Here is a 12,445-nt window from a genome sequence, read left to right as displayed (position 1 = left end):
GGTCACTTTGGAAGAGAGTTTGGGGGTTTCTTACAAAACTAAACGTACTCTTACCATACAATCTCGCCATTGCACTCCTTGGTATTTACCCAAAGGAGCTGAGAACGTATGACCACACAGAAACCTGCAAATGGATGTTTACAGCAGCCTTATTCATAACTGCCAAAACTCAGAAGCAACTAAGATGTCCTTTAGTAGATAAATGCATAAACTGTGGTCCATCCAGACAATGGAATATTATTCAGTGTTAAAAAGAAATGAGCTATCAAGCCATGAAAAGACATGGAGGAACCTTAAATGCAATTACTAAGTGAAAGAAGCCAATCTAGAAGGGCTACATACTGTACAATTCCTACTGTATGACATTCTGGGAAAGGCAAAACTATGGAGACAGCGGAAAGGTCAGAAGTTGCCAGGAGGCAGAGGGAAGAGAGGGACTAATAGGCAGAGCAAAGAGGATCTTGGGGGCAGTATAACTATTCTGTATGGTACTGCAATTGTGGATATATGTCATTATACATTTGTCCAAACCCGTAGAATGTACACCACCAAGAGGGAACCCAAATAGTAACTATGGGCTTCAGGTGATTATGATATATCAATATAGGTTCATCAGTTGTAACAAATGTACCACACTGGTGGGGATGTTGAAAATGGGGGAGGCTGTATGTGGAGGGGGAGTGGAGCCAGGTGATATATAGGAAGTCTCTATATTTTCCTCCCAATTTTGCTATGAACCTAAAACTACTTTGTTTTCTGTTTTTTTTTTTTTCGGCTGTGCCACATGGCTTGTGGGATCTTAGCTCCCCAACCAGTGATTGAACCTGGACCTCTGACAGTGAAAGCGCCAAGTCCTAACCACTGGACTGCCAGGGAATTCCCCTAAAACCACTTCTAAAAATAGTTTCTAAATTTAAAAAAATAGATAAGACTGGTAAAATCCAAATAAGGTCTATAGTTTAGTTAATAGTAGTGTCGCAAAGTCCATTTCCTACTTTTGACAACATACTATAGCTAAAGATGTTATCACCAAGGGAAGGTGGGTGCTAGGTACACAGGAACTCCGAGACTTTTTGTGAGTCTAAAATTATTTCAAAATGTTCTTAAATTAAATAAAGCCACTTTTTATTATTGATGTGCGAGGAGACCGGCACAGAATCCACCAGCCCTGTGACTGAGAACATTTCTATCAGCAGAGTTATGGGTTCATATGAGCCTAATGGAGAAAACTCCACAAGTGAGTCTGCCTGGTGATCACATTGCTTACAGAATGGCATGCGGCTTATTTATGTGCAAGAAGCAGAGAGCTGAACAGCTGGGCCAAGGGAACAAGCCTGCTCCTGTTTAGAGACTCCTGGCTCAGCACTGGTTCCTCTCGTCCGAGCATCTTCTCTGGCACACCTTTAAGGTCGATTGTGTCAGCCCCACCCTAGGGAATGCATTTTATTTATAGCTGCAAGAAGCACATATAACACCTTCACTGTTTGTGAACCCTCAGTGGTTTGGTGGGCTTTGCCCAGTGTTCCATAGTCTTTGGATTTTAGGGTGACATAGAAATGCTTTTGGTATGATGTCCACTGTAAGGTTATTTATAACAGCAAGAACTGGAAACGACCCAACTGTCCAATTATGAGGGGAATGTTACATTAAACTATGACACTCATCCTTATGCAGCCATTAAAAGCAGTTAATAAATGTATTTTCATAAAATGAAAAAAGGCCCATGAAATGAGGATAAAGAAAAAAGGCAATATTTGTAATGGCTAAAGTATGCAGGTACCCCCGTCTGGCCTTTGACTGTGAGGTTGTTCTAACTCAGAAGTATTCTCAGCAAATCATCTGGCCACTCATCTAAGCCACATTCTCCAGTAGAGCTTCATCACTGATAAAGCTGACATTTTAATCTCCATCAAAAAAATGCTCATTTACAGTGTGACCTCAACCATGTCTAACAATACATCCAAAAATTCCCCCGAGGAAAAGAACCAAAAAGCATTTTCCAAATCTTATTTAGTGAATACATTTTAATTTCATTCTTAAAATAAACACATGAATGACACCATGTAATTTTTTTTTTTTTCTTTTTTTTGCTGTATGCGGGCCTCTCACTGTTGTGGCCCCTCCCGTTGCGGAGCACAGGCTCCGGACACGCAGGCCCAGCGGCCATGGCTCACGGGCCCAGCCGCTCCGCGGCATATGGGATCCTCCCAGACCGGGGCACGAACCCGTATCCCCTGCATCGGCAGGCGGACTCTCAACCACTGCGCCACCAGGGAGGCCCAACACCATGTAATTTTAAAAGGCAATACAGGAGTTTGTCTTTATTACAGTGTTTCCTGACACAAATTATATACTGAAAATTACACATCCAGATCTGGAAAGGCAAACTGGTTTCCTCTAGCAAGCCAACTGCAATGGATTAGCAGTATTTGCCCAAGATGTTGAAGTCTCATCTTGGATCAGTAAACCAGTGACACTTGATTTCTTCATAATGTTTGCTGTGGGTAGGAAAAGGGAATGTAGGAGATGCATACTACATATTTTCTGATATGGATGAAAAATGTCTACCACACAGATAGATGTGAAAGGAAGAAAAAAGAGTGGGGGAATGCAGTGGGCAGAAAAATGCCCTCCCCAAAGATGACCACGTCCTAATCCCTGGAACCTTATGTGGCAAAAAGGAATTAAGACTACAGCTAGAATTAAGGTTATTGATCCTCTGACTTTAAGATAAGGACACTGTCCTGGGTTATCCAAGTGGGTGCGCTGTAATCACAGGGTCCGTTCAAACTGGAAGAGGAAAGCAGAAGAGGAGAGTCAGAGGAGGAGAGAGATGGGGGATGCTCACCTGGCTTTGAAGACAAGACGAAGGGGCCGCGAGCTGAGGAGTGCAGATGGCCTGTAGGAGCCAGAGAAGAGCAAGGAAATGGATTTTCTCCTAGAGCCTCCAGAAAGAACATGTCACCTGCATGTTAGCTCAGTGTGACCTGTGCTGGAATTCTGAACCACAGAACTATAAGACAATAAACTTGTGTTTTTTAAGTTACAAAGCTGGAGTAATTTATCACAACAGTAATGGAAAACTACTACAGGGGTGGACAGAGAGGAAAGGGAAAGGGCAATTACAGTTAGGAGGAGGGTGGCTGGCAGGAATCCATTTCATTTTGCCTCATCAGCCCCAGTTAACTGAGAAGCATGACTTACACGCATGTGTACAAGAAGAGCATCCTGACATGGAGGAAGGGAGAAGCCCGGGGCTGAATTAGTGGTTCTCATTCAGGCTGAATCTTATCCGCAGCTGGGGCACCGCTCAGCAGGGCGACCCCTACATCCACAGAGAGCCTGTGGGAAACCGGCCATGACCCAGGGCCCAGCTTAGTCGGGCTCCTGAGGCCCTGGAGTACAACCATGTGATGGCAGGAAAAAGCTGAGAACCACACGTGAGAGGGACACCTTCAATCAAATCACCCCCAAATGCACTTCTGCACACAAACCAAAGATTCCACACATCTGAGGAACAAGTCAATGAGGACTTCAGGGCAGAGAGACTGTCTGCTGTGTCTGGTTAGGAAGGGAAGATGCTCCACACGGAAACTGAGGAATGGATGAGAAGTCTAGCTCCGATTCTGAAACAGCGAGCACAGAAATCACCCTCCCTGGGTCTACATTTCTCATCTATAAAGTGAGAGTTCCCCTAACTCTGCATCCTCTAGTCCTACAATGGCACTAGTCTAAGAAAATCCAGAGTCCCCCAAAGAAACACATCTATGAGAGGTGGAATGCGACATTAAGCTCTTAATTTTAATTATGTGCAAAGTATGCAAACATGGAATATCCCAGTTGAGACATTTTGCACGCCTGCTGGGTGACACGTGGCTCTCACCTGAGAAACTCGTGTTCGGTGCAGACCTGAAAGCAGCTACAGAAGCGACAGGCACAGCAGCCTCAGGTTCCCCAACTGCCCCCTTTCAGCCGTCAACGAGGGACTGAGAAGATCTGGCGAGAGATGCTCAGGCCTAGGACTCGGAGGCAAGGCCCCAGTTCTCACTCCCTTACCTCCTGGATAGTCAAAGCACATGAGCCCTCCGCCCCCCCGAGCCACCTGGTTTCTTAACTACAAGAGGAGAGATCATGAGGCTTCATGTGACTTCATCCCAAGGCTGTTCTGAGCATCAGATGAGCTTGTCGTCAGGGAGGGTCCTCGTACCTCAGAAGGGGTGACAGACGGCACAGGCTGGCCGCTATTATAACGGCGACTGAAGCCCGTGGATATGGGCCTCGAGGAAAGATTCGTGGGGGTCACTTAACTTATGTGAGATGCAGGTTGCTCAGCTGTCCGATCCGGGCAATGATATCTACTGCGTGGAGATCAGAGTTGAGGGGGGTGAAGCTCCTGGCACAGTGCAGGGACACAGTAGATGCTCAATAAATATAAATGCACCTCTGAGTGTGGTGGCCCAGGGTCCTTCCACGTTCTGCCTACCGCCCTCTGGGACTTAGCAGTGGACACGATTTCAACAAACATCTCAGAGCATCATGTTCCCACCTTCACATGCACGTGCCAGCAGCAACAGCATTGATTTTAAGGGTCGAGTTGCTGAGGGCTGAGCAGAATTTTTTATTAAACAAATTCACTGGACCAGAGTGCTTGTTGTCAATAACTGCACCATAAGCAGTGGCCAAGGGGATATTACCATCTACATGAAAGAAACATCAACTGGAGGTATTAAAAGAATAAGGAAAGCCACGGTCTCCCGAGCCCCTGTTACACGCTGGCACCGTGGCGGGCACATGAGCGCCATTTCAAGCTCTTACAAGCGCCTGCCAACCAGGCATCATCACACCTGCCATAACAGGGGTTCACCTGAGACAATCCAGGATCTGACAGCACATACTTGTCCTTAAAGCACGTACTCTTTGCTCTAAATCGCTCCAGTTTTTTACGGTGAGAGGGTGCCTTTCTCTAGTCTGCGTCCTCTTACACTCTGTTCCTGGACTTGGTCCCCAAAGTACAGAGAAGCGCTCCACGTGCAGAAGGAGAGGGCATGCAGTCAGCCGAGCCACACCCCAGGCTCCACGTGCACTGGCTGAGCAGGCCCAGAAGGGAAGGGGACGCTCCAAAACAACGAAAGGAGGCTCCCTCCATCTTTATTTTGAAGAGCGGTGCGCTTCCAACCTGAATACCCGCTCCGGTGCCAAGTCCACTTACCTTAAAGGAGGCGTGCTGCTCCATGTGCCTCAGCAGCTGTGGCTTCTGGGCTGCTGTGTAGTCGCACACCGTGCACTTGAACTGCTTCCCTGAAAAGAAGGGAGAAGAAGGTGAGCGCCGTCAGGCTCGCAGCCCCTGCGTGTGAGTGGAGCGTGCACGAAGGCACGAAGATGCCCTGTGCCGTCGGGGGTGTCCAGAGCGTCAGGGGGAACCAGCAAGGACATGCACAGCCGCAAGGCAGCATATGCTCCGTCTAGCCCAGGGGGGCTGGGGGGCCGCACGCCAGGGGCCTCAGTGTCTCCCTAGGAGTGTGGACGCCACCCCGAGAGCCAACAGAACCTGCAGAATGCCCTTCAGCAAGAGAAGAGATCTGTGTCTTGGGACTCGTAGGAGTGTAAAAGGCAGATTTCAGGAGACGCCAGAGAGAAAACGACAGAGAAGTGTGAAACGTGGGTCTTTTGAGAGGATTAATGTTTCAGCAATTTATAAACATTCAGTGATGTGATAAACAAGCCCACACGTTAAATCAATGGATATATGGGGCAGGCTACATTTTTTACCCCTGAGGAGCAAAAATAAAACCTCAACTTGCAATAATGCAAATGTGCAACCAAGTAAACCTATGGCCTACTTCTCACAGCAGCGATGTTCACCACGCAGCTTCTAATGGCTCTAAGCCTCCAGAGGCAGCAATGACCACAGTCACTGCACGTGGTGCCACAGAAACACTGGCTCCCTCTGGGGACCTCTCACACCTTTCCTTCCCACACGAGCTGGGTGAAAAAGCTGTCCACCTCTGCAGCCTCCATGCTCCTTTTCTATGCACTCCTGAGCCCACCCCAAAACTGGCAGGTGACACCAGCTCGCCCCAAAATCTGTCTCGCCGAGGTAACCAGGGACCTCCATGACGCCAAGCCAATGGCGGACTCCAGTCCTCGTTTGACAGGACTCTCCCGCACGTGGCTCTGCTAACGGGCCGCGCTTGGGAAACCCTCTGCTCCTCTGACGCCACGCCTCTACTGCCTCTCCCCGTGCCTCTCTATTCGTCCTGTGTATCCCAGACACACTCTCTCCCATCTACAGCTTTTACACACTGAGGTCCCAGAGTGCTCCAGCCCACACCCCCGCTCTTCTCCTTCTACAAGCATCCTTGCATGTAAACCTTTGAGGTCAAAACCCACACCTTCTACTCATACTTTTACACCTTCTATCATTCCCTAAACTTGAGGTTTGAGTATTCAACTGTCTGCTTAGCTGTCCCAAATGTCCTCATTTGGACTCTTTGCCTCACCCCTCATATGGGTTCCAACTCCTGCCTTCCTAGTTTATCACCCACCTGATCGCCCGAGTCAGAGACCCAGTAGCCTTCCTCAACATCTCCATGACCCCAACTGCACTCACCTTATTTTTTAAGCACCTGATTTCAACTCCCAGTATTTTTCTATTTCTCTCTGTTTCTAAAACCTCCACACTGGTTTAGGCCCTCCTCATTTCCTTCCTGGACAACGGCGAAAGCCATTGCTCAAATGAATTGGTTTCCTTTCTTTCAGGCAACCCTCCCATCCATCTATCACCCACCCACTGCCCCCCCCCTCCATCCATCATCCATCCATCCTGGTGCCCCATCCTCCATCCTTGATCTAACACACAAACTCGTCCACGGCCCTTGCTGCACAGCCCACCGATGACTCCAAATACAGATCAAAGTTGAAGTTCCAAAGCATGGCACGGAAGGCACCCAAAATCAAAGTAACTCTCCCCCCGATCCGTCTCTCTGACGTCCTGTTTTGCCTTTGCAGTCTAAGAACCCTGAGCCTCTGCTACCATCTTCCGTGCCTGAGATGCACTGTCTCTTGGCATGTGGTCATCCTTCACTTTAACTGAAAACTCCAGCTGAACAGCACCTCTGGTACAAGCGGGCTCAGAGCCACCCCTGAAGCTCCCCCACGCTCTCACACCCTCTGCCCATGCCCTGGCCCTGCAGCACGGTCATGACCTGCCAGTGGCCTCCCATCGGCAGGAACCACGTCTTAGTCATCTTGGCACTCCCGGTGCCTGAGCGCCTGGCACACACTGAACACGTTCTGTGCATTCTACTAAACTGAGCTGCGCAAGAAGCAAAAAGGAAACTTTGTACATCTTTTTTTTTTTTTTTTTTTGCGGTACGCGGGCCTCTCACTGCTGTGGCCCCTCCCGTTGCGGAGCACAGGCTCCGGACGCGCAGGCTCAGCGGCCATGGCTCACGGGCCCAGCCGCTCCGCGGCATGTGGGATCTTCCCGGACCGGGGCACGAACCCGTGTCCCCTGCATCGGCAGGCGGACTCTCAACCACTGCGCCACCAGGGAAGCCCAACTTTGTACATCTTACTTGACTAATGCTCTCGATAGCAGCAGCAAAAGGGAAACAATAATATAAACATGTTAATACTGCAATTGTACCTATCATTCCAGGAGAAGGACCCCCAAACTCTAGATTCTACTAATTCTGCAAGTCCAAAGTATGAGGAAAACTTTTTCATGTGTAAGGCAGAAAAGTCATAATTAGAGCGCAGTTAACACCTTCCCCTGAACACAGTACCATCTTTTTCAAACAGAAGGGCTATGCATGGCTACAAATCTCCTGTATAAACTCGGACACCCATACTTCTCCACTGGTGTGTGACTCGCCTAAATACATCATGACTGTCTCAGGCAGCCTGAGCAGAATGGTGTCTAGGTTCCCCACTGGCACCACGCGGGAAGGAAAGCTGATATCCACGTTGATAAATATTTTCACTCACTACCAATACACTTGGATCAAAGAGGAGGAGATTAAGCTAAAAATGATTAGTGCCTGAAATGAATAAATGGCATCACCTCGTTTGAGATCCACAGTCAATCTTTTACGAATATACTCCCAGGGCTCGCCAGAGACAAGGAAAGAAGGCAGCTCTTAAAAGCCATCCCTTATGAGGCGTCAGAGCGCAGGCAATAAATACTACAAACGTTTTCAGCGACCACTGACGCCCCCCCACCGAACAGGCTGGGAGAGCGCTTGACATAATCTTTTGCTGCCTAAGTAAAATAATGCAATATAGATGCATGACTAATCATAAAAATGTAATGATTTGAGACTATCAGATTGTTTTCTATCAAGATACTCCTGAGAATCACAGGGAGAATTGTCTAGAAAACGCAGATTTACCCGAGGTTAGAGTGACCTCAAAGGGCTGGTAGGTGCACCGCAAATGGCTGTATCGGATGTGAGTCACAGAGCAGCCCAGGAAAAGAAGGGAATGATGACAAAGAAAAAATGAGGTGGACTTTTAAAAAAAACTTAGTTCATTTTGCACACAACATGCCCGGCTAGCTCTATGTAGCGCGCTGCTGGCCGTCAGCAGCTGTGCCGGGACGTGGCGTGTCTGATCTCCTCGTGCAGCCCAGAACCCGGGGAGGCAAGGCAGGGCACCCCTCTTATGGATGAGGGACTAGGAACACGAAGCTGAGCAACTTGCCAGGTTGTGAAGCAGTTGGTGGCAGAGCCTGGATTTGGACCCCAAAGCTCTGACTCGGCTACATAAGAATCCTCTCGGCTAATAAGGACATGGCACGATTTCCCCAAAGGGAACAAAGAATTTCCAACAGCAAGGGGCACATGTGAACCACAGGCGTAAAGCCTGGTCCCGCAGGACGGCGGCCCCGGGAAGCACCAGCGTGGCACGGAGGGGCGCTCTCCTGCAGCCCTGGCCAGCTCACCTGTGAGGCCCGAGGCTCATTCCTCCCTGCTGCTCAGTGTGTCCCCACTAGAAAAATGGGGAGGCAACCTCTGCCTGCTGCCAGGATGGGCTCAGACTCCAGGTGGCAAGCACCCGAAAAGTGGTCCCCTGAGAGAAGAGGCCGAGGGTGTGTGCAGGTGACCCAGCAGCGGACCCTGCTCTGCCACGGCCACTGGGGCAGCGCCCCTCAAATCCTAGTGCTTTGACGTCCCTGGCACTCTCGGGGACAATCCAAGGAAAGGTCCAATTAAGCCAGCCTGAGATAATACTCCTTAAAATAGAAAGAATGCAAACAGAGAAAGGAAAATGATAACGTGTAAGTAACGTATAACACCAAAGAGTTCACAGAAGGCCTTCTGCATTCTGCCCCCAGCAACTGCTCTGGCCTTGTCTCCACCCACAGCAAGCCGTGACCACCTGGCAACGGCTGCTGGGAGCCTCCCCGTTACCTCCTGTGCTCAGCCATGACCCTCGCCCCCCCTCTCCACCCCAGGGACACAGCACGCTCACGCCACCTCTGGGCCTTTGCACTTGCTGTTCTGGGACCCAGGGTGCCCTTCCTTCCATGCTCTGCTGGCTGGTTTCCCTTCCATGACCATCCCCACCTTCCTTTACTGATTCCTTTGTGACATCCCTCGTCATGTAACATTTTCATATTGAAACTGAACCGTTTCACATTCATATTTTCATATCTCAATTTTCTCAATATTTAAGACATTTTCTCATGTCTCAATTGTAATATACCCCCTATTTTACTGATTGATCTTGTTCCTCATTTAGCTTCACGACGGTGGGGTGTTTCGTTTCTGCTTTGGTTGTTGTTCGTCCTACCCGCTGCTGTACCCAAGTGCCTAATTCCGAGTGGCTCACCAGTTCATCTCTGGTTGGTCCACCTGGCGCCCTCGGTGGGCTGCAGGTACTTTGGGGACAGGGACAGTAGACTTCTCATTCCACATCCTTGTGCCCGGCAGCGAGAGCATGCCAGCTATGAGGCTGGCAGCAAGTCACAGGGCCGTCCCGGCAGGATGTCTCCTCGGCCATGTGCCCTCTCCCTCCCCACAGCCACCACCATCACACAGGGCACCCCCAGAGCCTTGTATATGGCCCTGCCCACCATCCCCGCACTCTCAGCCACAGGTGATGGGACCGCTGTGGACCAGTGACCCAAGCTGAGCCAGGAATCTGAACTGTCGGGATCTGAGGCATGTAACTCAGAACCTATTGGTCATTATATTTTCAATCTGTGGATGAAGTAAGAACTCAAACCAGTCTGCAAAGGGAGACAGAGACAGAACATGAGAACATGAGAAGGAGGCAGAGAGGAGCAAAGGTGAGGGACAAAGACATCCACTCAGCAAGCACTCCCCGAGGGGCCACTGTGTGTGGGGACCAGGTGGCCCCTGGGCACAGCAGCGAGCAGACAGAGGAGCCCTTGCCTTCATGGAGCTCACAGCCTATAAGGACAAGAAGCAAATAAATCACTACAGATCACAATGGGCTATGGAGGAAATGGACAGGGCACTGGAGGATGAGGAGGCCGGGACAGGGTGTGGCCACGGGGCTGAGCCATCAGGGAGGGCCTCTGTGAGCAAGCGATGGTCAAGTGAAGGTGGGAGGTTGACAGGGCCCAGTCACAGGGAGAGGAGGTGAGGACAGTCCTGTGAAGAAGCAACGGAAAACGCAAGGATCGCAGTCTCTGTAGGATAAAATAAATGTCCCTTTTCTGTTTCGGTGACCTCAAATGAGTTTCTGACAACGGCAACCAAGAGTCCCAGCAAATACAGCTGTTGAATGAATCACTGGGTGCATGAATATAAAACGCCAAGACCCCTCAAGGCAAAGACATAAAAAAGGACATGAACAAACAATGCACTCAAGAGAGGATTAAATCCGACTTAATTAATCAAAAGAAGGCCAATGACAGCAAACACTTGCACACAGCGCTATGAACCCGTCAATGTTACAAATTCCTCACGCACGATACTCATGCAATCCAGCTAATCCTCTAATTCACCTGATCGATTTCATGATTATCAAATCCCTAAAAAGTATAATAGGGCTTCCCTGGTGGCGCAGTGGTTGAGAGTCCGCCTGCCGATGCAGGGGACACGGGTTCGTGCCCCGGTCTGGGAAGATCCCACATGCCGCGGAGCGGCTGGGCCCGTGAGCCATGGCCACTGAGTCTGCATGTCCGGAGCCTGTGCTCCACAACGGGAGAGGCCACAACAGTGAGAGGCCCGCATACCGCAAAAAAAAAAAAAGTATAATAAAATGGTAAGGTCTGATATCCATTAAACTAAGAAACTGAACATGTTTAATATCATGCAAAAATGAAGGAGCTCAGTGAGAACACTGTCATGTTTCTGGTACAATTTTTTTGAAAAGTAAGCTGGCCGTGCAATGCATGATTCAAACCACCAAAACGAAAAGAGCCACCCTCCTCCTGGAAATATGTCCTAAGGAATTAATTCTTGCATTAATTAATTAATGCAAGAAAGCATTCCCTGCAACATAAGCTGTAATAACGGGAGGAAAAAAGAAAACAATACATTGCCCCCAAATAAGAGAATGGTTATGTAACTCATGGATCACCACCTTAATGGAACATTATACACCTCTTAAATGTATTATTCATGGACTCCACAGCAACAAAAACTAATGGTAATTTTAAAGCTAAAAGAATGATATTTATCCTTTGATCACAACTATGTAATCATTCCATCTGACCAGGAATAAAGGTTGAAAAATAATTTTTAAAGAATAATTCATTTGTCGTGTGATAGAATTGTGGGCATACTTGTAGGAAGGGGTTAGATTTCTGTGACTGTGGTTTTAATGTTTTCTGTGTAACAGAAAAGCATTTCTGGTAAATTAGCACCCATCTCTGAAACGCTGGGATGTTGGATCCCATTCGCTATTGCCCACAGTCCAGAAGATGGGTCTTTCAATGTGGAACAATAAAGTGATATCAGTGGTTCCCAAACTTGAAGCTCAAAAGAGTTCACTGTCTACATATATACACTACCAAACGTAAGGTAGATAGCTAGTGGGAAGCAGCCGCATAGCACAGGGAGATCAGCTCGGTGCTTTGTGGCCGCCTGGAGGGGTGGGATAGGGAGGGTGGGAGGGAGACGCAAAAGGGAGGGGATATGGGAACATATGTATATGTATAACTGATTAAATTTGTTATAAAGCAAAAAAATAAAAAACAGCTCACTGTCTTAAAACACCGGCCAGCCTTGACTAGCTGTACACTGACTGAGGCATCTCTGCCCCTCCTCTTTGCACAGAAAAGACAGTGGCCTAATTTTGTGAATCATCTCAGGGTGGTCATTTCTTGTCTTCTGAGTCAGGACTGAACCTTTCTAAACAGTCACAAGTCATTCTGAGCCAATTCTTGTCAGTAAGGAGAACAAAAGAAAGCAGAGTCACACTACTCTCTGGAGAAACACTCTTCTGAGGGAAGCACTCCAAGCTTACT

General features: G+C 48.6%; 1 protein-coding gene across 1 annotated transcript in view; it reads right to left on the bottom strand.

Moving 5' to 3' along the window:
* ZFAT (zinc finger and AT-hook domain containing) overlaps positions 1-12,445 on the bottom strand; it is a 161,080-nt gene that overhangs the window by 56,762 nt on the left and 91,873 nt on the right. The window contains exon 11 of the mRNA XM_082601805.1: positions 5,210-5,298. Coding sequence (XP_082457931.1) covers positions 5,210-5,298 — 89 coding nt within the window. The remainder of the gene's footprint in view (positions 1-5,209; positions 5,299-12,445) is intronic.

This window comes from Mesoplodon mirus (assembly GCF_964341445.2).
Source record: "Mesoplodon mirus genome assembly, chromosome: 16".
Taxonomy (NCBI): Eukaryota; Metazoa; Chordata; class Mammalia; order Artiodactyla; family Ziphiidae; genus Mesoplodon; species Mesoplodon mirus.
Note: the sequence above shows the minus strand (reverse complement) of the source record. Positions and strands in the feature narration are given on the sequence as shown.